Raw genomic sequence first — 24,652 nt, 5'->3', positions numbered from 1 at the left:
TCAGACGTTCACGGTGTACGGAGGTTTCAAGGACAGAGGAGACGCAGGGACAAACCTGTAGCAATGGCATGCCATGCAGCTGCCGAGGGGCCCCGCCGCAGGACAGGGAGCCCAGTGCAATGTTACTGCAATACTCATACACAGAAAAGGATTCATACGAAATGGGGCTCTAGGCAAGATAGCACTTTTTGCCCAGCGCTGATGGTCACTTGTTTTTTTTAGCTAGCTTTGGTGGGGGCTAGCATCCACCGGGCCCCTACACTCTCTCCAGGCCCTAGGCAGCTGCCTAGAGTTGCCTTGTGGACAGGGCCGGTTCAAGCAACAATTGGGCCCTAGGGCAAAATTAGCCTGGGAGCCCCCGACACCCCCCCGACCAAAAAGCGTCATTAGGGGCCCTTTGTTGCAGCCAAATTTCCCTCCTGGGCCCCTGAGGTGGCTGCTGACCATCTCCCAATCACCAACCAACTTAACTGTACTCCCTAGGACCTCTTCAGTGTCTGTCAGTGTAGTGTCTAACCTGCCCGCCAGCACAGATGAGAAAGATGACTCTGCAGAGTCCCTGGGGAGCATCAGTTAAGTTGGGGGAGGGACACCTTGGGGGCCCCTACAGGCTCTGGGGCCCTGGGGCAATTGCCCATTTTTTCCTATGGTAGCTCTGGACCTGCTTGTGGATGATCCGGCTCTGCTTATACAGCAAAGTCCCTGGTATCCGGCTCGCCTGATGCCGGATGTGCTTGCAGGTTGCTTGAGCAAAAGGCCGAAAAAAGCACCCCCCCCCATACTCACCGAGCCTCCAGAGATGTCTTGCAGCCTTTCTGTTGCTCCTAGTGGCTTTCCCGTATCCAGGGACAAGGTCCTCCAGCACCCAAGGCTGAGACACCAAAGTGCGCCCCTCCATCCCTCCCACCTCAGCTGTCACACACTGATTACTATTAGACTAAGAGGGCCACAGGGCCCACAACCTCCCCAACACCTTAATATCTAGTTATCTGGCTTGCAGTCACTGCTATGTATCCCCTTTTCTTATTTCTTTCTGCTTCATACACAATTAGGAATGACAGCTGAATGAATTGTGCGCCCCCTCCTACACTGCGCCCTGAGGCTGGAGCCTCTCCAGCCTATGCCTCGGCCCGGCCCTGTCCGTGCGTGTCACCTGACCCTCATCGAGTCATGTGACACCCCGGGAGCAGTGCATGGACGCCGGAAACTGTTAGAGCAACAGGAAGGCCAAAAGACATCGGTGGAGGCTCGGTGAGTATTTTACAACCCTTAACAACCCTGAAACGAGCGCTGTAATAACAGCGCAGGAGATTTAGGAATTACAGGGAGTAACTTCGGCGCTGTCAGAAGACGGAGCAGAAGTTACATTTTAAAACAAAGTTTCCATTATTCCTTCAGGCATGAACGGTTAGTTCAGACTTCCTATTGCCTCAGTTCCAGATAATGGCGACTTTGCTGTACAGATAACGATAACATTTGGAAAAAACAACCATTGATGACAGAATAAATGTATGCCGGGCCAAATTTCATCATTGCTCATTATTGTTTTTTGTACACTGTAAAAAATGTTCTCGCCCTGATTTCCATTCTGAAATTTTTCACAGGTGGAGAAATCTTTAGTCCTGTCAGGTGCAGCTGTGCGGAATGTTTGTTTCTGAGATTTACGAACTCGGTGAAAATAATCCCAGAATGCTGTTGTAGGAGAATTCTGCATAAGTAAACAGCCTAGGCTGAGCATCACCGGGAGGGCGGGGCTGCATACCAATATACAGCAATATATAAAGGAAGTGTTTCTGATGTTGAAACCAGGAAAAAACTATATAAGGGCTGGTGCACACCAAAGCGGTTCTGGAGCGTTTTTTAAAACGCTTGCAGGGGTAAAACCACTTGGCTAATGAAAGTGAATGGGATGGTGCACACCAGAGCTATTTGTTTTTTCCCCAAACGCAAACTTGGGGGCTGCAGCATTTTTTTAGATTTCTGAGGCGTTTCTGCCTCAATGTTAAAGTATAGGAAAATGGAAAACAGCTCTGAAAAACGTTAGATCAGAGCAGTTATCCAGGCGTTTTTGTTACAGTAGCAGTTCAGTTACAGCTTTACTGTTACAATATTTGAAATCTGCTATACAAAAACTCTCCAAAAAACGCTAGGCATGTTTAGAAAACCTCTTTCAACATGCCTAGCTTCGCTCTGAAATCTGCTTTGAAAATGTGTTTCGCGGGGCTGTCCCACTTCTTCAGGTCTATGATGGTAAAGTGCCAATGGCAGGGATAAAGTTTGGCTCGAGCACCTCAAACTATATCCCTGCTGTTGGCACTTTACCTTCATAGACCTAAAGCAGTGGGACAGTCCCGCAAAACGCGTTGTACTTGTGTTTGATATATTCCACCATACATGCCTGGTGTTTATCTTCAGAGACAGATAGGCCAATGTTACCTTTCCTTTTAGACTGATTTTACCAGTAATTGCTTTATATCTTTTTGGCCCTCCAGCCAGTACCATAGTTAAATTATTTTGAACCTCTGTTGGGAGGTTATTAGGATTTATAATCTTTTGTTGTTTTACTACAAAAAATGTGGTTCCCTTCAAGGATATCTGAAACCAGGGACTGAAGTGCAGTTTAACTTACCTGCGGCATCTTCCAGCCTCCCGCAGTCTATCAGGTCCCTCCCTCAGTGTGGCTCTGATCCACTCTGGTGTGCCACTCCCCCTTCCAAAAGGTCTTGGTAAGGACTTAAACTGCGCATGCGCAGAACGCTCACAGCCACAAAACTTTCCTCAGGAACTCACTAAGGTAGGTGTAACATTTTGTGTGACAGGGTTAAGCCTGGTACACACTTTCAATGTTGATTGACTAATGTTACCACTAGCCTGTAGTAGGAGAGCTTACCTACACAATCTGCTTATAGTATTCAAAATCTTTTGGCACTAACAGTGTCATTTTGTGCAACTCAACTCATGCGCAACCCAGCCCCCAACCCCCTCCCCCCAAGGCAACCCCCCCCCCCTATCCCCCTACCCCCCAAAAAAAAGTCAGCTGCCCATTCGTCCCCCCCATGGTCTCCCTTCACCGCTCCCCCCAGGGCCCCTGCACATGTAGTTGCATATTAGTCACTCGCTTGCCCTGGGTCATAGAGAAGAGGCAGGTAGTGGGGCTGAAGACAGCAGGGGCGGAGCAGTGCTGAGATGGGTGAGTGATTAATATTAGAGATGGGAAGTTCGGATCATTTCAATGATTCGGATGATTCGAATCGGATCATTGAAAAGATCTGGATCTTTGATCCGAATCTCGGATCATTCTACTAGGGAAGCATTCGGGGGTGATATGACTACCAGGACAGGACTTTCCCTGCGGTGGATAGAGAAGGGGAGGGGGGTGGACACACAGAGAAGGGGAGAAGATGGACAGAGGGCAGGGAGTGGACAGAGGAGGGACGAGCAGAGAGCAGAAATGTTTGTTTGCACACAATACCCACATGCTGCAATCATATGATTTACATATCATATTGCACTGCAATCACAGTGCCTGCCCTTCTAGCCCAGCACGCTGTCTACAAAGTTACTGAGCTGTGCTTCTGAGTCAAAAGTTTCCCATTTGTTCACTGTGCACAACTACGGAACAGACAGCCTATAATCAGCAGCACGTTACAGCCAGTATGTGTGCTCTACACATATCTGGCAGTGGCACCGATGTCCCCTCTCTCTGATCTACCTGTCCCTGCAAGGCTGGCTCCCCTCCAACAGAGCGATCCATCTCTGCTCTGCTTCCAGGACCCCGCTGCCCGCTGAGAGGGGGCGTGTCGCTCCTGGCCCCGCCCCCTTTGCGATCCGAATCACTCATTTTGTTGATTCGGATGATTCGACTCACAAAAGAGATTCGGATCAAAGATCCGAATCGTTCATGATCCGGACAACACTAATTAATATGCAGCTACATGTGCAGGGGCCTGGGGAGCAGTGGGGTTGGGAGACAACTTGTCAGGGTCTGGCAGTGCAGGGCCCCTGCCATTGCCCCCTTTGCCTGAATGACAGTGCAGGCCCTGGGTGAGAGTCCTGGTGTGCAATGCCCACTATCAGTGCACATAGAGTGGGGGTGGACAAACTTTTTAGGCCAAGGACCATATTGCCATTCTTGAGAGTGCTAGTGGGCCAAATTAGCAAGATTAAACACAATTTTTGCTGTTTAGGTACACTATGCCTGTGACATTTTGACATCCATTGGAAATAACCCATATACCAAGTGCAGTTAGCACAGTGGCAGCTGCTAATCATGGCTGTTACTGCTGGTGGCCCCTGTACAGCCTGCATGCCCCCAAGCTCTCTACAACTGTAGAGAGGCTTGAGGGGGGTGGGGGGGGGGGGACTGTAGAGAGGCTTGAGGGGGGTGGGGGGGGGGGAGGATTGCACCATAAATGACTCGATGGGCCGCATTTGGCTCCCGGACTATGGACATGGCTGACATAGAGGAAGCATTATCAGAGGAGGGACCATTATCTGATATTACAGCTCTCATACTACATCGGAGTGGTAAAATTGGCCAGTGATTGGCCAATTAAAATTGGAAGTGTGTACCAAGCTTAGCACTGCCCCATTCAGGCTCTGTCCTCGTTCTGTGGATCAATCACCACCTAAAGATGTGGCTATACCTCTCATGCTGTAAAGCTTGCCTCATATTGCAGCATCCCTCTGCAGCACTACATTCAGCTGTCCTTATGGTATTCTAAATCTAAACATTGCTGAGCAATCCTTTCCTTTTCCTTATCAGTCTACTATACAGGTCGTACTTGTGACATACCCAGATGTGTGTGCCTCACTGCCTTTATTGAGAGCGGTAGTTCGCTCTCCGGCCTGCAGGTGGCGGGCTCGGCAGGCTGCAGCGAGCATTGGATGAGCTGTCCCGTCACTCCCCCGGTGGTGTCGCTGCTCCTGGCGGCTGGATGTGTGACGTGGAGCCGGAAGTGGCTGCAGAGATCACACATACACACACCGGTGGTGCGATTGGTAATGTGGGGTCTGGCAGTATGGTGGGTGAAGGGATCTGGTGACAGCTGGCAGTGGAGGGAGGAGGGGGTAGCTCTGGCAGCGCTTGGCATAGTGGTAGTGATGGGGAGTCAGCTGGCATGGAGGGATGAGCTGGCACTGGGAGGAGGCAGTGAATGGAGGCACCAGGCTGAATGGGGAAATGGAGGAGAGAGGGACTCTGGGAAATACACATGATTATTATCTCATGTATTGTAGAGTAGGGCCAATTTAGGGAGAGCCAATTAACCTATCTGTTATAGTGGCTGGATAGTGTAATGCTTAAGGGCTCTGACACAGGAGATCTGGGTTCAAATATTGGCTCTTCCTGTTCAGTAAATCAGCACCTATTCAGTAAGGAATCCTTGGGCTAGACCAGGCATGGGCAAACGCTGCCCTCCAGCTGTTACGGAACTACAAGTCCCACAATGCATTTGTCTTTAGGAGTCATGTTATGGCTGTCAGACTCCTGCAATGCATTGTGGGACTTGTAGTTCCTTAACAGCTGGAGGGCCAAGTTTGCCCATGCCTGGGCTAGACTCTCTAACACTGCCTACTGAGCATGCCCTAGTGGCTGCAGCTCAAGCGCTTTGAGTCCACCAGGAGAAAATATAAATGTTATTTGTCTTGTCTGTTTTGGGGATGTGGGAGGAAACCAGAGGGTCTGGAGGAAACCCCCACAGACACCGGGAGAGCATACAAACTAGCCAGGGCAGATAGTGCCCTTGCTAGGATTGGAACTGTGGACCCAGCATTGATGCACAGAGACATTGAGAGCAAGTTGATTATTGTTACTAGCACATAAGCAGCCCATACGAGGCAATCGGCAGCTCTTATTGCTGTTCAGTGGTATTAGGGAGTAATTGTGGGATAAAGATGGTACCATACGTGTGAGTGTATGTATGCTGTGGCTGTACAAACCTCATCTACAAAAAGAATAGTTATAGCAGTTGATACCTTTTTATTGGCTAACTAGACTCATGTATTTGATAATAGCGCTTTCTAACATGGGCACCTGCTGGTGCTGATAGTTTGAGTATCAGTACCGTAATACAGGGTGGGACACAAAAGGCTAGTATGGCTGCCTGACACATGCGCTGTTATACAGGCAGATGCCGTCCAGCCAGCCCCCATACGCTGCTTACTCTGCCCCCTGCTGTGTTTGTCTATCCCAGCTTTATTGAAGCTCGTGTCATCTGCATTTGCTGCCAGATGAGTGTGTTACCCATATGGCAGCAAATGTGGCGCTTGTCTACTTTAGGGGATGCAGCAGGAAACCTCATAGGGAAATTATGCTAATGTTATTGGATGGACAGCTCACTCTCAAACTTTTAGGTTAGACAGGTTGTAGTAAACAACGCCCACCCTATTCAGCCAATCACAATGCTTTGTGGTATAACGGGTGCTGTGATTGGAGAACTGTTCTCTATGAGGTTTCCTGCTGGGTCACCTAAACTAGACTAGCACAGCAAATGCTAGCAACACAGACTTCAATAAAGCTAGGGAGCACAAACAAGAGGGATAGAGTGAGATGCACATGGGGGCAGTCCAGTGTCCTGCAAATGACAGGCAGCTGGGCTGGTCTTTTGTGTGTGACACTGTAAAAGCAATATTTTTCTGTTGCCTTCTGTGAACTATACCTCACACCTACCCTCCCTCTCCCAATGCCTAATACTAACATTCCACTACGCGCACCTAACACTGAGTACATAATGGCCTGGATTCATAAAAGGCTTTACGGTTAAAAAAAAAATCTGGTCAGGAAAATACCGCATTCGGTATTTTAGACTTTTGTGTGCTAATTCATAGACATTTTCACAGGTGCGATAGAAATGTGGGGATTTACCGAACTAAAGTGTCCGTAACATGAGAAGAGCAGCTGGCTGAGTTGTTACATTAATGATTAGCTGGCTAAGTTGTTACATTTGGCTGTTTTCCGTGCAGAGACAGCATTACAATAAAAGAGGCATCCCCAACTTCAGTTTCGATGTGCACGTTTAGTTATACTGTCTCTCCTTGCCCTGAATCTGCTCTGTATCTATTAAGGTGCCCATACACTCGTCAGATTGGCAGCAGATAGATAAGAAATGCATCTGATGATATATCTGATGCGTTTTTAGAACATTTTTTACCAGGATAGAATTCCAATAGATTTCAGTTTGAAATCTATTGAAATTCGATCTGATAGCATTTTTTTGCTATCAGATTTCCATTAAGGCCAATGCAAACTGATAAGCAATCTCATCAGATCGACCTAAATTTTCCACCCTGCCAGTTCGATGAAAATCCATCGAAATCGGCCATCGATCGGTCGATTGGCCAGCCGATTTGCGATCGATCGGTCGGCCAGAAAATCAGCTGAGTGTATGGGCCCCTTTAGTCTTGCTAAACAATCTATTTATTTGCCACCACTTAGAAGAACTTTAAGAAATTTTGCACATGCCAGGTTTGATGTTCACCTCCAGCAAATATACATCTGAAAAACAGATACACAAGAGGTTAAAAACACAGCCTAGGGTATTCAGGGAAGCCTTGTTTGTTCCGATCGCTCTGCTGCTGCCCGTGTCTCACTGCTTCTGCTGAGTCTCCATTAACCCTCCTGGCGGTTAATTAAAACCGCCAGGGGGCAGCGCAGCACTATTTAAAAAAAAAAAAAAAAAATTTAAATCATGTAGCTAGGCGAGCGGCGGCGATCGGGCAGTACACGCAGCTAGCAAAGTGCTAGCTGCGTGTACAAAAAAAAAATGCAAATTGGCCCAGTAGGGCCTGAGAAATCCTCCTGCGCGGCATAGCCCGAGTTTACCGCCAGGAAGGTTAATCCCTGCCCTTATCGCTGTCTTATCACCACTTCAATAGCAGGCGGTGTTCTCCTTGCCATTACCGCCTGCTTTACTCTTTATGAATTGACATTTACTGAAATGTATTGAGGTATTTATCACACATGGCGGTAATTTACCTCACTGCTCGGGAATTTCAGCTTTTCATGCGGTAACAGCTTTCATGAAATGGCACTTTCCTAAGTGCACGGTAAAGTCAGCTGTTTTCAGCATTACTGCTTGTGGTAATGCTTTATGAATTGACCCTATAGTGGTGCCACCATGTTGTGTGCCTGCTAGTGCCAATAAGGAGACAAACAGACAATGCACTGATGCATGTCGATCTGGCATACATACCCAGTGTTCTCCCCAGATTTTTTCTCCAACTGGGTGGTGTGAAAAAAGTAGCCGGGTGGGGCGAGATGAGAGAATGCAGGGCCAGTGCTTCTCTGCTCAACTCAACTGTTTACAGCAGAGTAGAAGGTGAGCCGATGACAGCCGGGTTCTCACCAAAACTAGCCGGGTGGAGCACCCGGCTAAAAGAGCCTGGGGAAAACACTGCATACCTCTGTGCTTACACTAGGTAGCTTAGCCTTGATTTAGGTGTGCTTTAAAAATCTGGAACGTTGGATCTTTAAATGACAGCAACCCTTGGGTCCATTATTTCCCTCCGTACCTCTTCTGCTAGAAGTGACTTTATGTTCCGTACGTCATCCCTCCTCCCTTCTTCATAGAAACAGAAGCATCGTTCTGCTATAGGAGAGTGACACATCTGTACAGCTCTTGGCTCCCAAAGGTATTGCATCCTGATCCCTTTGGGCAACAACCATTGTGCATGTGTACGCGGCCTTACTCTCGCTAGAAGGATTATTGTTGTATGGGCTGTGCTAAGCATAGTACTGATTGCTTCTGTCATTTTATGGTGCAGGAAGATGTCCCGATCAGCAGGAAAAGTGGGTAATCTGAGGGAGAAATTGGATGGCAATGAGCTAGACTTGAGTTTGAGTGACCTGAGTGAAGTGCCGGTGCGGGAACTGGTGAGTGACCAATGCTGTATACTATACGTCTTCTGAAATCTGTAGGACTCACAACATTTGTACTGAATATATTGCATATTCCTGGCTAGCTGAGTGTAGTAGTTTCCCTTCCTGTTAAAGTGGACCTGAACCCTTGCACAGGACAGAAAGCAAACATAGCAGCTAAAGCTAATAAAGTTTTGGGATGCATTAAAAGGGAAATAAAAACTCGAGATGCTAGCATAATATTGCCCCTGTTTAACTCTCTAGTAAGGCCACATCTGGAATATGGAATTCAGTTCTGGGCACCACATTACAGGAAATATATTGCAGTCTTAGAGCTGGTGCAGAGACGAGCAACAAAATTGATACAAGGGATGGAAGGTCTCGCTTACCAAAAAAGGTTAGAGAAACTGGGTTTATTTAGTCTGGAGAAAAGACGCCTTACAGGGGATCTAATTAACATGTATAAATACGTCAGAGGGCAATATAAAAGCTTGGCTGATGAGCATTTTGTCCCTAGGCTTTCACACAGGACTAGAAGACATGATCTGCGCATGGAGGGAAAACGCCATTTATTTAGGAAAGGGTTCTTTACAGTAACAGTGATTAAGATGTGGAATGCATTGCCACAGGAAGGAAATAGATCATGCATCCTGAATGTATTTAGAAAGTTTAGTATGTCTAATTCCCCCTCATCTGTGACTAATCACAACTGTAATTTGATCTCTCAGCTGTGTCAGCTGGCTGCCTCTGCAGAGAAGCTAATTTGTAAACACAGGATGTTAAACTTCTGTCTGTTTCCAAAAAAGCAGGAAGTAGACCCACTGCAGATTTATTGCAGGAATTGTATCAGCTGCAACAAATGTTTTTCTTTAAAGGTTATTATGCTGTTGCCTATCTTTTAGAGCGGAGAGGAAGTTCAGAGTTCAGGTCTGCTTTAAGGGAACGATCCATACGATCACAACTGGTTTACATGCAAACGCACGTTGGATTCTTTAATGCTGTGGGTCGATTTAAATACGATTTTTATTTCGAAGATATTTGCAAAAATCATACCATTAATGGGCACCTTTTAGAAACAGCTGGATAGATTGAGTAGGCGTCTCACACACCTTTAAAGGGGAACTGAAGTGAGAGTGATATGGTGGCTGCCATATTTATCTCCTTTTAAATAGAACCTGTAACAAAAAAAAAGTTCCCCTGGGGGTACTCACCTCGGTAGGGGGAATCCTCAGGGTCCCAATGAGGCTTCCCCCTCCGCTGTAGTTGCAGACAGTCCAGCGCTGGCTCCTCCGAAGCCTCCCGGAATCCTCCCCTGACAAGGCTCGATATATATTTACCTTTCCTGGCTCCAGCGCAGGCGCAGTATTGGCGCAGGCGCAGTATTGGCTCTCCGCACGGAGATAGGCGGAAATAGCCGATTTCCGGCGGGTCCGCTTTACTACGCAGGCACAGGAGACTTGCGCCTGCGCAGTAGAGCGGCCCGACAGCGATCGGCTATTTCTGCCTATCTTTAAGCGGAGAGCCGATACTGCGCCTGCGCTGGAGCCGCCAAGGTAAATATTTACATCCCCGCTGTTTGGAGGGCCAGAGCGAGACCGCCGTGGGACCGAGGAGGACGGGGGAAGACTCAATAGGATCCGGAGGCTTCCCCCCACCGAAGTGAGTTCCCACCCAGGGGAACTTTTTTGTTGTTACAGGTTTTCTTTAAACAATACCAGTTGCTTGGCTGTCCTGCTGATCTATTTGGCTGCAGTAGTGTTTGCATAATACCAGAAACAAGCATGCAGCTAATCTTGTCAGATCTGACAATAATGTCAGAAACACCTGATCTGCTGCATGCTTGTTCAGGGTCTATGGCTAAAAGTATTAGAGGCAGAGGATTAGCAGGGCTGCCAGGCAACTGGTATTGCTTAAAAGGAAATACAGATGGCAGCCTCCATATACCTCTTGCTTCAGTTGTCCTTTAAGGCTACTTGCAGACCAAGACGTTGCGTTAGGTGCCACGTTAAGGTCGCATAACGTGCACCTAACACAACGTATGGTGCTGCAAGATAGGACGGTAGAGTGAGCCGCGTTAGGTGGCTCTATCCCTATAAGGTCTCCCAGAGTGGCACTGATTGGCCGGTGGGACCACGTGATGCGGAGCGAGACACTCCGCATCACGTGGTCCCGCCGGCCAATCAGCTGCCGCCAGTGCAGTGAATATTAAGTAGCCATGTGCGCGGCTACTGTAGCTGGCTTTCCCCGCCTCCTCTCTGCCCCCCACTGTGCATGTGCAAACAGTCTAACGCGGCTATAGCCGCTCTAACGCCGTAGCATGCTACACTTTCAGGAGAACGTGCAGCGTTACATGTAACGCAACGTGGGCTGTGTGAACAGCCCACTTGTGTTACATTGCTGTGCGTTGGGGGAGCGTTACAGGCGCACGTAACGTCCCTGTGTGTAAGCAGCCTAAAGCCAGGGAAGACAGCTAAATAGGCAGCATTTCTAAAAAGAAATAAAAATGGAAGCTTTCCTGTCATTTCTTCAGAGTTTCCTCCAAACACAAGAAGGTTCAGTCACCCGCTTTTTCTCCTGCGTGCATTTAATTGGTTACAACAAAGAAAACGTGCATCAACCAAGTAACACCTGATAAATCTGGCTTTGCAAATTTGGCCTAATTGGCTAATCACATAGCTCATACAAATATGCATTTGCTTTTGCATGCCAAAATATGCGGGGTCTAAAACCAATACCGCAGAGCGGTTGCCCTGCGGGGATTAGTTCATGCTACATTAGCACTATCCAGGGGCACCACGGGGAGGCTCCCCAATGCCCCCATACAACCAGCATTTAAACTATGCTTGTAAAATTCTTTCAAAATAAAGGAGGAGAATATCTGCTGTCCCAATTCTGGATCATCATCTCCTCCTCAGCCACCTCCTGCTGCCTGCTCACTACCAGTCAAAAGCCACGCACCCCTACTAGAGACTGATAGTCAGTAGTCAACCAGGGGGCGTGGCTATAGGTGACCGAGCAGTTGCTATCCTCCAGTATGCCATGTGACTAAATAGGGAGTGGCTAGGAGTGAGCAGGCAACTGTAGGATGCGGATGATTTCCTTTTATATTTTCCCAAAACTACAATTTATTATTTTTATTTTTGTTGTAAAGAATTATGCATAATTAGAAATGTTCTGCTTTATTATGCATGCTTGAGTTTGTTTTCCAGCATTTAAAGGACCACTGTCCTCACCAAAATTGTAAACATGTAAAACACATACATATAAAAAGTACACTTCTCCACAAGTAAAATGAGCTATAAATTTTCTTTCCTCCTATGTTGCTTTTACTTGCAGTTTGTAGTGAATATCTGAGGAATCTGACTTGTCTTGGACTAGTCCATCTCACCATGGGGGATTCGCAGTATTTAATTTATTCTTTACAAAAGTACTCCGTGGATAGAATCTATACAGCACCTGGACTGAACAACTACCATTCAGAAAGTGCTTCTGAATATAATAAAAAACCCTAAAAAAAACCATCTGCACATGGACTTGTCAAAAACTTTCCAAAATTGAGTTTTACCACCTACTGTAAGTGATGGCAACATAGGAGAAAAGTAATTGACCTCTCATTTTACTCTGGAACAAATTGGTTTTCTATATGAACGCAGACACTTTTTGTGTGTGTTTGCTGTATTGTAATGCCCTTGCATTTCATTGCTTCTTTCTCTTACATCCAGGCCGCTCTCCCCAAGGCCACAGTGTTGGATCTGTCTTGTAACAAGCTGACGGCATTACCGGTAAGGTGTAACAGGCGGGGATGGCCTCTCTTAAAGGGGCACTGTAGTGACAAATAGTAGAGTGTAATAAATTATTCAGAATATACACTTTTACATTAATTATCTTGGTTTCAGCATCAGAAACACTTCCTGTATGTATATATTGCTGTATATTGGTATGTAACCCCACCCTTCTAGTGATGTTTAGCCTAGGCTATGTAGTTATGCAGCATTCTACTCCCAGTGCACCCTGGGAGACGAGGTGTTGTTTCTGCTCAGACACAACTCACAAACCGCATCGTTGCCAGCAGTGACGATGTCACCACCTGTGATAAATTTAAGAAAGCAAATCAGGGAGAGGAAAGATTTTTCCAAAAATGGACAAAAAAAAAGCACATAAACTATAGGAGATCCACAACCTAGAAATCTCAAATGCTCAATCGCAAAAATGATAAACCGTTAAAAAAAGGGGAGCAGAAATTTCAGGGATGAATTTGAAAGCTGTCCATATCACCGCACAGACATGTGAGGACTTTTTCTACCTAATCTTTTGTTTCAAACAATTTCCTACTGATTCCAGTTCGTAATAGTTTACTTTGATTGGCCGTTTGAACAGACAGATAGTGTGATGTGTTTTGTATTTACCAGCACACCCGATCGCCCAAAAGCTGATAAATCTATCATTTAATAGATTAGATTGGTCTGCAAAAGAATTCACTTCTAATGCTGGTAATACACGGGTTGTTTTTTTCTGCTCCATTCTCCGCTTGATCGATTTTGCCGCTCGATTGTGCCATCCGATTCTCTTATTTTCCGCTTGTTTTTATCTTTTTCCATTCACCTCTATCAGGAATCGAGCAGCAAAATGATCGAACGGGAGATCGGACATATCGGAAATGATCTACTGTATCTAACCATCTATCTGCCGCAAAAACGACCCATGTATTTCCAGCATAATTGTCAGACTGTCCGATATTTTAATTAGATAATATCAGAAGTAAATATATCTCTGTAGCAGCCCTGAATTTTCACCCTGTGCAAAAAAATGGGATTGCCAGTTGTGTTTTCTGCTTATGTTGAAGAAATGTTACCATTTCCTGTTAGGACAGGAAGTAAGTGAAATTCTCCCAGATGAGGACACAGACTAGAAAGAAAACCCACAACAGGGTGTAACTACCTCACCTGCAATGCAGAAATTGCAGGGAGCTCCTCACCTGCTAATAACTGGGATGTTGATGGTTTGGTGAAAACAGGAAGAGGTTGGGCGGAGCTTCAGTTCTGAGATGTTGTGACTTTCTTATTGTTGTCCAGTGTTGGGGCAAGGGGGTGGTAGGTGCCAGTTTAGAGAGCTTATTGGGCGGTTTGTGTCAGCAGGTACTTCTTCAGGAGCATGTGAGGTCTGGATGGTGCAATGACATCTTATCCTGGTTTTTGATAACTTGAAACATCTGTAATTTTGTGTCTCTGCAGGGGGACTTCTGCTCTCTCACCCATATTGTGCGGCTGGACCTCAGCAAGAACCAACTGACGCAGCTACCGTCTGAATTTGGCAGGTTGATAAACCTTCAGCACTTGGATCTGCTGCAGAACCGCTTGACTGCTCTGCCTGTGACCTTTGCTCAGCTCAAGGTAGAAACCTATTTTTATTGAAGATGGCGTTACACAGCTTGAGGCACCTCTCGAAAAAATATGATTGTCCATTTAGAAATATGGAGAGTTGGTTCACTTCGGGTTAGCGGATAGTATCTTCCGATTATAAGGCAGAGCTGTCAACATACCAGATTTTCATAAAAAGTCTAGTTTCTTCAAAACTGTTCCAGATACAAATTGTAAACTTCCTATATTGGCACAGATGATCCACCACCTCACCCGATGTATACAGACTCACCAGATCAAAGGACCTATATGTAGGTCAGCATGCACAATGGAACACTTGGCTGTTTCCCACCAAATTGGCTTAACCAGTACCAATATTTTTCTACTGAAATCCAACCTGGATGCAGAGACGAGAGCTAACTTCACGAGGAGCGGGAGCGGAGGGGCTTGAGTGGAGCACCGGAGGTCGTAGCGGGCCGACCTGAGCGGATTGCCCAACAAGGCAGCCAGTGTCAAACATACGGGGCAGAGCTCATTCTAAAAACTGTGTGTGACCTTTTAACTTACAGAATTTGTAATTGTACACCTTATTTTAAAGCATTATTGGCAGTTTGTTTACACTAGGTTATGCTGCAAGAAGTATAGGACTCATGATCTAAAGAGGAGATTACAATAGAAGAATACTGGTACCGGTTAAAGCGGACCCAAACCAAACATTTTTTTAATTAAAAATATTTAGTTGCACCACTCTGACACATACAAAGATAAATAAACACTCCAAGCCTATGAGAATTTCAGTGCATGCTTTTCACCCTTCTCTTTTCATAACTAGGGTTATACTGGGGGCAGCCATTAGCAATTCCTCCATTGCCGGACACCACCTCCTCCACCAGTCTGCCGGATTCTGTCCCGGCAATATGAAAGGCAGGGAGGGGTTCCTCCAATAAATGTAAAATATTTTATATTTGTCATCATGCAGCTGAAAAAAGGCTGCTATTTATTATTATAATTTAGAAAATAGATTTTATTTCTGAAATCTTGTATTTTTAATTTGGGTCCACTTTAAGCCAAATCGGTGGGGAACAGCATAGTGTTCAAGTGTGTATTTGACCTACATATAGGTCCTTTAATCTGATGAGTCTGTATACATCGGGTGTGGTGTTAGATCATCAGTTCCATTATAGAAAGATTACAGTTTGCATCTGGAACCATTTTGACAGCTCAAGGTAGAGACTTGTGACTCCCCCCAGAGGGGAGCCTGGGAACTGTCTCCTCCTGGCATTCAAGGCTGTAATACAGCATAACTTTTTATGTGTCACCTGAGTGCTGGCCAATCAGATAATCAGGCCCTCTTGGACTTCCCCCTGCCCTCCCTCTCCCCTGTACTGACTAAGCTGATTTTTTTCTTTAGACACAACTTTAACAGCTCCCTCATTCATAGTGGCAGTAACAGACTTGTGTGTCGGATTCCTAGCTATCAGTCCTCTGGTTTGCTCCCTAAAGTAAACAGCATCTTCATATAGCTTTAAAATTATTGAACTTTGGCAGTGATGAAACAAAGCGGTTCATTCAGGCACCTGCCTTGGCTGGGTAATACACTTCAATGTAACATGCGGCACAAAGTTGTGAGTTGTATGCCCGATAGTATCTGATAGGCTTCAGCATTTCTTATAGTCAGTACTAGTCGAACAACTTAGGAGCCAAACAATTAGTAGTTGGTCATCTAAAGGTGGCCATACACTGGTCGATTTGCCATCAGATTGACCAACAGATAGATCCCTCTCTGATCGACTCTGATCAGAGAGGGATCGTATGGCTGCCTTTACTGCAAACAGATTGTGAATCGATTTCAGCATGAAACCGATCACAATTTGTGAAGCTGCTGCCGCCGCCCCTCAGGCCCCCGCTTACATTACCTGATCCAGCCGGCGCGAGTCCCCCGGTCTCCGCTGTCTTCTTCTCCGCTCTGGGCTCCAGCTTCACTGTACTTCCTGTCTGGGGAAGTTTAAAAAGTAGAGGGCGCTCTACTGTTTAAACTTCCTGCCGGGACAGGAAGAAGTGAAGCCTGCCGGACTCGGAGCCCAGCAGAGAAGGAGCAGCGGTGACAGCGGGGACTCGCGCCGGCTGGATCAGGTAATGTATTGCCGCTAGCGTCGGTCGTCGGGCATTCGAACACCGCTATCGATGCACTCCTGACCTGCCGGCGATCGAGCGAAATCTTCCGCACGGACAGATCGACAGGAACAATCGATTTCGGACAGAAATTGATCGTTCGGTCAGCGTTTGCGCAACGATTTCACAGCCGATTCGATCAGTGATCTAGGCGGCTGTATATCGGTGGGAAAATCGGTAAGTGTATGGGCCCCTTAAGGGGGATAAGTATCAGATTTTAGAATGGAGTCATTGTTGGGAGGAAAGGAAAGTGTTAGGCATTAGGAGGGAGGTGGGAGGGGTTAGTGTGAGAATGGGCGGCGGGTAACTGAACTCATTAGCAGCTTCAATAGAGTTATCTTGTCTGAGATAAGAGCACTGCTTTGTATCTCATTTGGCAGAACTCATTGTGCTGTCATTTTTTGGAATGCTTTTAATCTCTCCCCTGCTAACAAAAATACAGAAACTGAACTCAGACGTCCTCTATTATTGTCTCACACTGCCACCTAGTGACAAGTAGCCATAAATACACATTACAGCAGTACTAATGAGTAGGAAAGAAATGTAACAAATACAAAAATGTGGTAAAAATAAATTGGCCTGGAGCACATGCAAGCCTCTAAATAAATTGGCTGCTAAAGGGTTAATAGGAAAGTATTGTTATAAATAGCTTACCATTATTTTCACTATAGACATCACCCGGTGCCCAACTCACCAGGTGGCCACTATACATACTCATGGTTAAATACCTTGTGTGTTTCGTTCTTTGAACCACTTGTAGACTGCAGTGTTAAACCCCCCCTAAAGACCAGGCCATTTTTCTTGAAATTGGCCCCAGCAGCTTTAAGGCCAAGCTGCAAGGCCGCACAACTCAGCACACAACTGATCCCCCCCCCCCCTTTTCCCTCCACCAACAAAGAGCTCTCTGTTGGTGGGGTCTGATCGCTCCCCCAGTGTTTGTTTGCTTTTTAATAAATATTTATTTTATCATTTTTATAATTTCTTTATTTTGTTTCATTTTTATCCTGCTCCCTCCCTCCCCCTGCCGGCCAATCAGCGTGATCGGCTGTCATAGGCTTCAGCCTATGACAGAGGATCACTTCTGCAGTAACAGATCTGTCCCCAGTACAGCGCTGCCTTAGATTGCAGCGCTGTACAGCTTAATCAGACGGCGAACAGTCTCCGAGCGCGCAATCTCCTGCTAGCCCCATAGAGAGCCGTTCACGCCAATCGGCGTAGAGTTGTCCTGGAGCTGCTGCTGCGTTCACACCAATTGGCGTGGAGCAGTAGTTAATCACCATGGAAATATGAGTTGTATACAAAATAGTCTGATTTGGAAGTACCATAAAGAAAAGAGTCAAAGTTGGAGTTGACGGCTTTATGTACTGACCCCAGAGCCCCGGGCACAAGAGTTAGTAACTGCCCAATCCTCTGTGTCTGTGCTGCCCTCTGCAAGGGGGGGCGGGCAGCAAACTTCAAAAGTGAGACACATCCATGATTTGGTGTGGCAGGTGGCGGGTATGCCCAGAAATGTCCCTGTTGTAGTTTGAGTACCCTTGATTTAATGTGTAATGATCAGAGGCTCGTTTTCTCTTGCAGAGCTTGAAGTGGTTGGATCTGAAGGACAATCCGCTGAACCCTGCTTTGGCAAAGGTGGCCGGAGACTGCTTAGATGAGAAGCAGTGTAAGGAGTCCGCTCAGAGAGTGAGTAGCCTGGAGAAAGATCTATGCTGCTGCATTGTTTCTTGTGTGTGCATTAGACTCCGAACACAAGCATTACAACAAAAACGGCAGCCAATTCCACTTCCACCATTATTCCAGACACTGGCAGCTCGATAATGTTTAGGCGGTCTATTTAAGGGGGCGGGGTTATATCACATCTGTATCAGTGGATAACCGATGCAGCAGTGCCTTTACTTTTTGATATAGGAATACCTCTTCAAGTCTCTCCTCCTTTGTACAGGTTCTGCAGTATATGAAGGTCATCCAAGCAGAACAGGAGCAGGAGCTGCAGCGCAAGCTATTGGAAGAGCAAGGTATCGGCAGACATTTTTTACTTATCCACGCCTTGTCATAAATGGTCATTCTCTGTACTGATCAGCATGCGATTGTTCCAGCTATGAAGCAGAAACGTGAGGCGGAGCAGCGGCAGAAAGAGGAGAGGGATCGGGAGCAGAAGCGCAAACAGAAAGCCCAGCAGAAGGCCCGCAAGAGGCGGGACTACGACGCTCAACAAAAAGCTCAAAAGGAAGTGAAGAAGACTGAGAAAGAGCATCTGGAGAATCACAGTAAGTCTCTGTGTAATGAGGCCTTGTGTCAGAATCTATTGTAAGTGATTTATTAATGGAGGTGCGAGGTGGCGAAACTAGTCGTGTTACACTGAACACATCTTCTCTTTACATCATCTATTCATAAATCAACCCCGGGGTTTTTCACTTAGATCACAATGTCGAAATGTCGTAAAAGGTTGTTGCTGCTCAATGCAGTTTTTGCACTAAGGCAAGATTGCTCTCTCTCTGAGTCTGATCGGAGAGAGATTGGTTGGCTGCCATAAACCGCAGGCCGATTCCTGATCAATTTCAGCATGAAATCTTGCGGGAATCAGGCTTGTGACACCGCCCTTTAATGTTTTATGTCCTCCCAGGTGCCTGTGCAGTTATAATTTATCTGCTGCAGTCTGTGCGTGTCCTCATTTGCGCCTCCATGTGGTTGCCGGCGTTATAGCACATGGGGCATGTGTGTGCCGTTATATACACACCCCATGTGCTATATGCTGAAAGTCACGGGGGCCTAAATGTGGAAATAGGGCACGGACACTCAGCACGGACGGGGGACAGGTAAAGTATAGCTGCAGGAAGGAATAAAACATTAGGAAAGACTGTAACCGGGGGTTTCCGTTGCGTTTGCAATTATTATACACCGTTACCACTGTGCACCCGATCGACCATGTCGGCCCAAGATTTTTTAGCCTGTCTGATCATTACATGCGATCAGAAATTGGTTGAATCAGGAGTGCTCTTGGTGGCACCGAGTTTCATCAGATTCGATAATTATCAGCTCGAATTACCGCCAGGGGGTTAAAGGCTACCCGAAGTGACGAGTGTCATAATGAGATAGACGTGTATGTACAGTGCCTAGCACACAAATAACTATGCTGTGTTCCTATTTTTCTTTCTCTGCCTGAAAGAGTTAAATATCAGGTATGTAAGTGGCTGACTCAGTCCTGACTTAGATACGAAGTGACTACAGTGTGACCCTCACTGATAAGAAATTCCCGTTTTTATCTCTTTCTTGCTCTCAGAAGCCACTTTTTTGCTAGGAAAGTGTTTTATAGTTGGAATTTCTTATCAGTGAGGGTCACACTGTAGTCAGGACTGAGTCAGCCACTTACATACCTGATGTTTAACTCTTTCAGGCAGAGAAAGAAAAAAAGGACCACAGCATATTTATTTGTGTGCTAGGCACTGTACATACACATGTCTATCTCATCATGTCACTTTGGGTATCCTTTAAAGGGAAGGTTCAAGCAAAATAAAAAAATGAGTTTCACTTACTTGGGGCTTCTACCAGCCCCATGCAGCCATCCTGTGCCCTTGTAGTCACTCACTGCTGCTCCAGTCCCCCGCTGGCAGTCGGCGGGCCGCATTGCGTACATTTTTACGCATTCCCGCTAGTGCAGGAACATTAACACATACATTTTTACGCGTTACTGGTTCAATGCGTAAACATTTACGCATTGAACCAGTAATGCGTAAAAATGAGTGACTACGAGGGCACAGGATGGCTGCATGGGGCTGGTAGAAGCCCCAGGTAAGTGAAACTCATTTTTTTATTTTGCTTGGACCTTCCCTTTAATTACCTAACAACCCCATCACGCCAACGGGCATGAACGCGGCGGCAGCCTCAGGACCGCCTAACGCCGATTGGCGTCAGGTCCTGGAGCCGGCTACTGCAGGAGATCGCGCGCATTTCCTGCTTGGGGGGCGTAGCTCCACACCGCCTTCAGTCTCCAAGCGGCTGTGACACGGCTGTCCCCATGGGGGACAAGAGAGCGATCCGCTCTCATAGGCAGAAGCCTATGACAGCCGATCGCCAGGATTGGCCGGCTAGGGGAGGGATTTTAAAAAATTATTTAAATAAAGAAATAGTAAAAAATAACACAACATAAATATTTATAAAAAAAAACAAACACTGTGGGGGATCAGACCCCACCAACAGGAAGCTCTGTTGGTGGGGTCTGATCCCCCACAGGGGAATCACTTGTGTGCTGTGTTGTGCGGCCCTGCAGCTTGGCCTTAAAGCTGCAGTGGCCAATTTGTACAAAAACAGCCTGGACTTTAGGGGGGTTTAACACTGCAGTCCTCAAGTGGTTAAAGTGGATCCGAGATAAGCTTTTACCCATTGCATAATTGTGTTCCTTTCATATCGTTTATACGGCATTCCTCAAGTCAAATACTTTTTTTTGTTTTGTTTTAATACTCCCTATAAACTAAACAAGCCTCACCCACAGCTCCTTTTGTGCCTTGGCACTGTAGCAAGGGCTTATGGGAGCTCAGTCTGGGCAGGTGGAGGAGGTTACTAGCCAGAGAGTTCAGAGGCAGAGGGGAGGAGGGAGGAGGAGAGGGGACTGAATTTAGGGCTGGTTCAGACGGGCGTTTTTGTGGCGTTTAACGCAGCGTTTCAGACGCAGCGTTTTTTGGGATCTACTGCCATCCCATGCAAGTGAATGGGAGCGTTTAGAGCTGGCTTTTGCAGGCTTTCATGAAAGCCTGGCAGTAGATCCCAGCGTTGCGTCTAGTCTCAAAAGCAACATGCTGCTTTCAGAGGCAGTAAACGCGAGGAAACAATAGCAGAGACCAGAACTGCTAGCCTTGAACGCTTTTCAAAAGCTTTCAAAAGCTAGCTTTTAAACGCTGGCGTTTAAACGCTGGCGTTTGAACGCAATGCCAAGCAAAAGCTCAGCAGACGCCCGTGTGAACCAGCCCTAACACACAGGCAAGCTGATAGCATCTCGAGCCCTCAGCCTGTGACAATGTGACAAATAGAACATGGCTGCTCTCATTGTATCTCAGGAATAAATAATCATACTCTTTTGAAGCTGTTTGCAGCTGGATTTGCTGTGTAAACTATCTAAACTTTAGATAAGATATAATGGCCTCAATTCACTAAGATCATGCTGGAGATAAGGCAAGAGAAAACTTGCCACCACAGTGAGAGAGTTATCTTTATCTCTTCATTCCTTAAGTTACCTCCTCTGTAGTTAAATTACCTCCTCTGTAGTTATTGACACGCAATTAATTAACAGCCTGTCTTTAACTTTAGAATTCTGGAGTTATTTTAAATTTGAAGAGTTAATTTAAAGACAGAAGAGTTAACTTTAGGTTTGCCTGAGGTAAAATGTTTTCTGAATACTACATGCCTCGTCACCATGGTGATAACTATAGAAAAGTTATTAAAGACAGGAGATAAGCTTAGTGAATTGAGGCCATAGACAAGTTACTTATTATAGTTAGTTTTTCATCTCAGATCTGCTTTAAATACAACTAGGTTGCAAAATTATGTGACTGAGGAAAGGGATTGCATGCAATAGCATTGTGTACTAGACCCTTACACCAACGATGAGGTCTCCCCGTTAACGGTAAGGGTACCTACTGTAGGGTAAGGCTCGGTCTACACTCGTCAGGTCGCAAATCGGATCCCGTTTTAAACGGATCCATTTTTCTAAAAAAAAAAAATTCTTCTGTTCTGCATTTTATGTCCTTTTTGCAGCATACATTTCCAGACCGTGGAAACGTATCCCCAGCCCTAGCCATGGGTGGGAGGGCAACCGAACTGGAGGTGGTAGCAGCCAGGAAGGGGGACAGCGGGCACAGCAGCAGGGAGCCCCCCTGCCTCACCTTGGTCCCCGCGCCCACCTCCAGCTATTTGCGCAAATGTAATGGTATGCAGTGAGTGGGGAAGCTTGCCTTCCTTCCTTGCGTTCCTCTATACTTCAGTGGGCGGCATTGCAGGAAGTCACACAGCGAGCGGAGGAAGGAAGGTAAGCCTCCCCGCTCACTGCATACATTAACATTTGCGCAAGTAGCAGGAGGGGGTGACCCCCCCCGGCTGCTTCCCCCTCCAGCATACACACCTGGGAGGAGCAGGCAGTAGGCAATCTGGACCTCCGTTTCTGTGTCTGTGTAGAGGGAGTTCCGTTTTTGCGTTGCCTGCCACTACCCCTCCAGGTATCCGGGCTCCATGAAGTCCCATCCGGGGTCCGTGAAGTCCCCACAAGTCCGGACCCTGCATTCAGTTTTTCAACCTGGATCCCCCAGATACGTTTTTTTATTGAGTGAAGACGGCTGCTATTTTTAACATTGGTATCCGTGGTGCAGTTTTGTTCCGGGCCCAAAAACGGAGCCACAGATACGTTTTTAAAACAAATGTGAACTAAGCCTTAATGATGTTTGTTTGTTTATACGTCTTGCTATCAATCACGATCTGTACATGCTTTTCCCTAGCTAGGCACGTTTCTGTGATACGTCACAATAATCCTCGTGGTTTCTTTTGCAGAAACATCGCCAGCCTCCTCCAAGAAGAAGCAGCAGCCCCAAAGGCGATCGTGGCTGAGTGCAATAGTGAAGATGCTCCTTTTGTTGCTGGTGACGACACTGGCGAGTGTGGTGGCATGCCAGTACAGCCAGCTGCGGACTCAGAGCGTCTGCACCAGTGTGAATGTACTGTATGAAGACACCGTGAGAACGCTGAGGAGCCACCCTATGCTGGAGAGCGTTCTAAAGTCCGTCTCACCGCAGTGATGGCTAAAGACGCTTCCATTTGCTCCCTCGTAACAGAAAAGTGTTTTCTTCAAAAGGGTTTACTATTAAAGGGTAACATGACTGAGCAGAAACCTCAGGATGGGTGTGAGTCAAGGGCTGATTGTACTTATAGGAGAAGAGTATGATGTCCCAGCACCTGAAGATAGATGAGGACCACTTGGCTATACTTCCTCACTGGGAGTTTCGTTCTCTTGAATTTTCATGAAGGTTTAATTATTGCTAAGTGTTGTCTATTCTATTTTTTTAGTGGAAGGGGGGGGGGGGGGAGAAAAAGTTATACGGTAAATACCTGGGGCTTTCTGCCCCCTCCAGGCTGATCGCTTCCTCGCCGACGTCATCCACCTCCTGGATCCTCTGCCATTCATCCCAGAAAGTCCTCCAGTCGGTGCAGTCCAGCCGTACGTGCTCCCCCATCTCGCTCCCATCCCCAGGAGTGTTCTGCGCCTGCACAGTAGTATGTGCAGACACAGGATACTCCCAGCCATGGAAATGCGACATGGCGGACCGGAGGTATTTCCGGGTGAATTGTGGAGGATCCAGGCGGACAGCGAGGGAGCAATCAGCCTGGAGGAAGCCCCTTGTATTTAGATTTTGATCTCTCTCCTCGTCTCAGGTTTTCTTTAATTGGCTTTCCCACAAAATTGACCTTAGATTATGATAGTAAACTTATGCCTATGGTAGGATTAGATTGTGAGCTCCCCTGAGGACATTCGGTGACATGACTATGTACTCTGTAAAGTGCTGAAGAGGATGTCAGTGCTTTATAAATGCATAATAATATGGGAGGACATTCAAGTAGGACTATGGTAGGATTAGAGTGTGAGCTCCTCTGAGGACAGTCAGTGACATGACTATGTACTCTGTAATGTGCTGCGCAAGATGTCACGGGGGGGGGGGGGGGGGGGTTATAGCTGGAACACAGTATACAGGATGGCCACTGTCAAGTGGGTCCTCATCTCTTCAGGGGGGTAAAATCAGTAATTCAGTAGAAATGCATTAATGATCAGGATCATGCAGCAATTTTGGACAGATTTGATACGTTTGATACAATATACATTGCATACATCATGTGGCATGTTGAATCTTTAAACAACGTATCTGCCCAGCTTTATATATGCTAGATTCTCTGCACAGCTCCATCTCACCTGCCTCTTTAAAGGATACCTGAGGTGACATGATCAGATAGACATGTGTATGTACAGTGCCTAGCACACAAATAACTATGCTGTGGTCCTTTTTTTCTTTCTCTGCCTGAAAGAGTTAAACATCAGGTATGTAAGTGGCAGTTCCTGTCTGAGTCAGGACTGGGTCAGACTACAGTGTGACCCTCACTGATAAGAAATTACAACTATAAACACTGTCCTAGCAGAAAATGGCTTCTGCGAGCAGGAAAGAGATAAAAGTGGTAAATAGTTCATAGATCTTTTAGCTCTGGCATACTTCAATGAATGTGTCATTGAGCAAAA

General features: G+C 46.5%; 1 protein-coding gene across 4 annotated transcripts; it reads left to right on the top strand.

The window, feature by feature from the left end:
- The first annotated feature begins 1,230 nt into the window (after positions 1–1,230).
- On the top strand, positions 1,231–24,062 carry LRRC59 (leucine rich repeat containing 59). Of its 4 annotated transcripts, none has more exons than XM_068263389.1 (8): positions 1,231–1,251; positions 8,764–8,872; positions 12,580–12,639; positions 14,089–14,247; positions 17,965–18,069; positions 18,329–18,401; positions 18,483–18,653; positions 22,921–24,062. In XM_068263389.1, exons 2-8 carry the CDS (start codon positions 8,768–8,770, stop codon positions 23,163–23,165), a joined length of 918 nt encoding a protein of 305 aa, XP_068119490.1. In that variant the 5' UTR covers positions 1,231–1,251; positions 8,764–8,767; the 3' UTR covers positions 23,166–24,062. The 4 variants fall into 4 exon arrangements, with proteins under 4 accessions (XP_068119490.1, XP_068119488.1, XP_068119487.1 ...); XM_068263387.1 differs by lacking the exon at positions 1,231–1,251 and adding an exon at positions 4,932–5,001; XM_068263386.1 differs by lacking the exon at positions 1,231–1,251 and adding an exon at positions 4,971–5,024.
- The last annotated feature ends 590 nt before the right edge of the window (positions 24,063–24,652 follow it).

The sequence above is a fragment of the Hyperolius riggenbachi genome, chromosome 12 (genome assembly GCF_040937935.1).
Source record: "Hyperolius riggenbachi isolate aHypRig1 chromosome 12, aHypRig1.pri, whole genome shotgun sequence".
Taxonomy (NCBI): domain Eukaryota; kingdom Metazoa; phylum Chordata; class Amphibia; order Anura; family Hyperoliidae; genus Hyperolius; species Hyperolius riggenbachi.
Note: the sequence above shows the minus strand (reverse complement) of the source record. Positions and strands in the feature narration are given on the sequence as shown.

Coding starts and splice junctions, on each gene's coding strand:
- LRRC59 (XM_068263386.1), top strand. CDS start 5,005: ATGTGGGGTCTGGCAGTATG. Junction 5,025..8,763: donor ATGTGGGGTCTGGCAGTATG/GTGGGTGAAGGG, acceptor TTTATGGTGCAG/GAAGATGTCCCGATCAGCAG. Junction 8,873..12,579: donor AAGTGCCGGTGCGGGAACTG/GTGAGTGACCAA, acceptor TCTTACATCCAG/GCCGCTCTCCCCAAGGCCAC.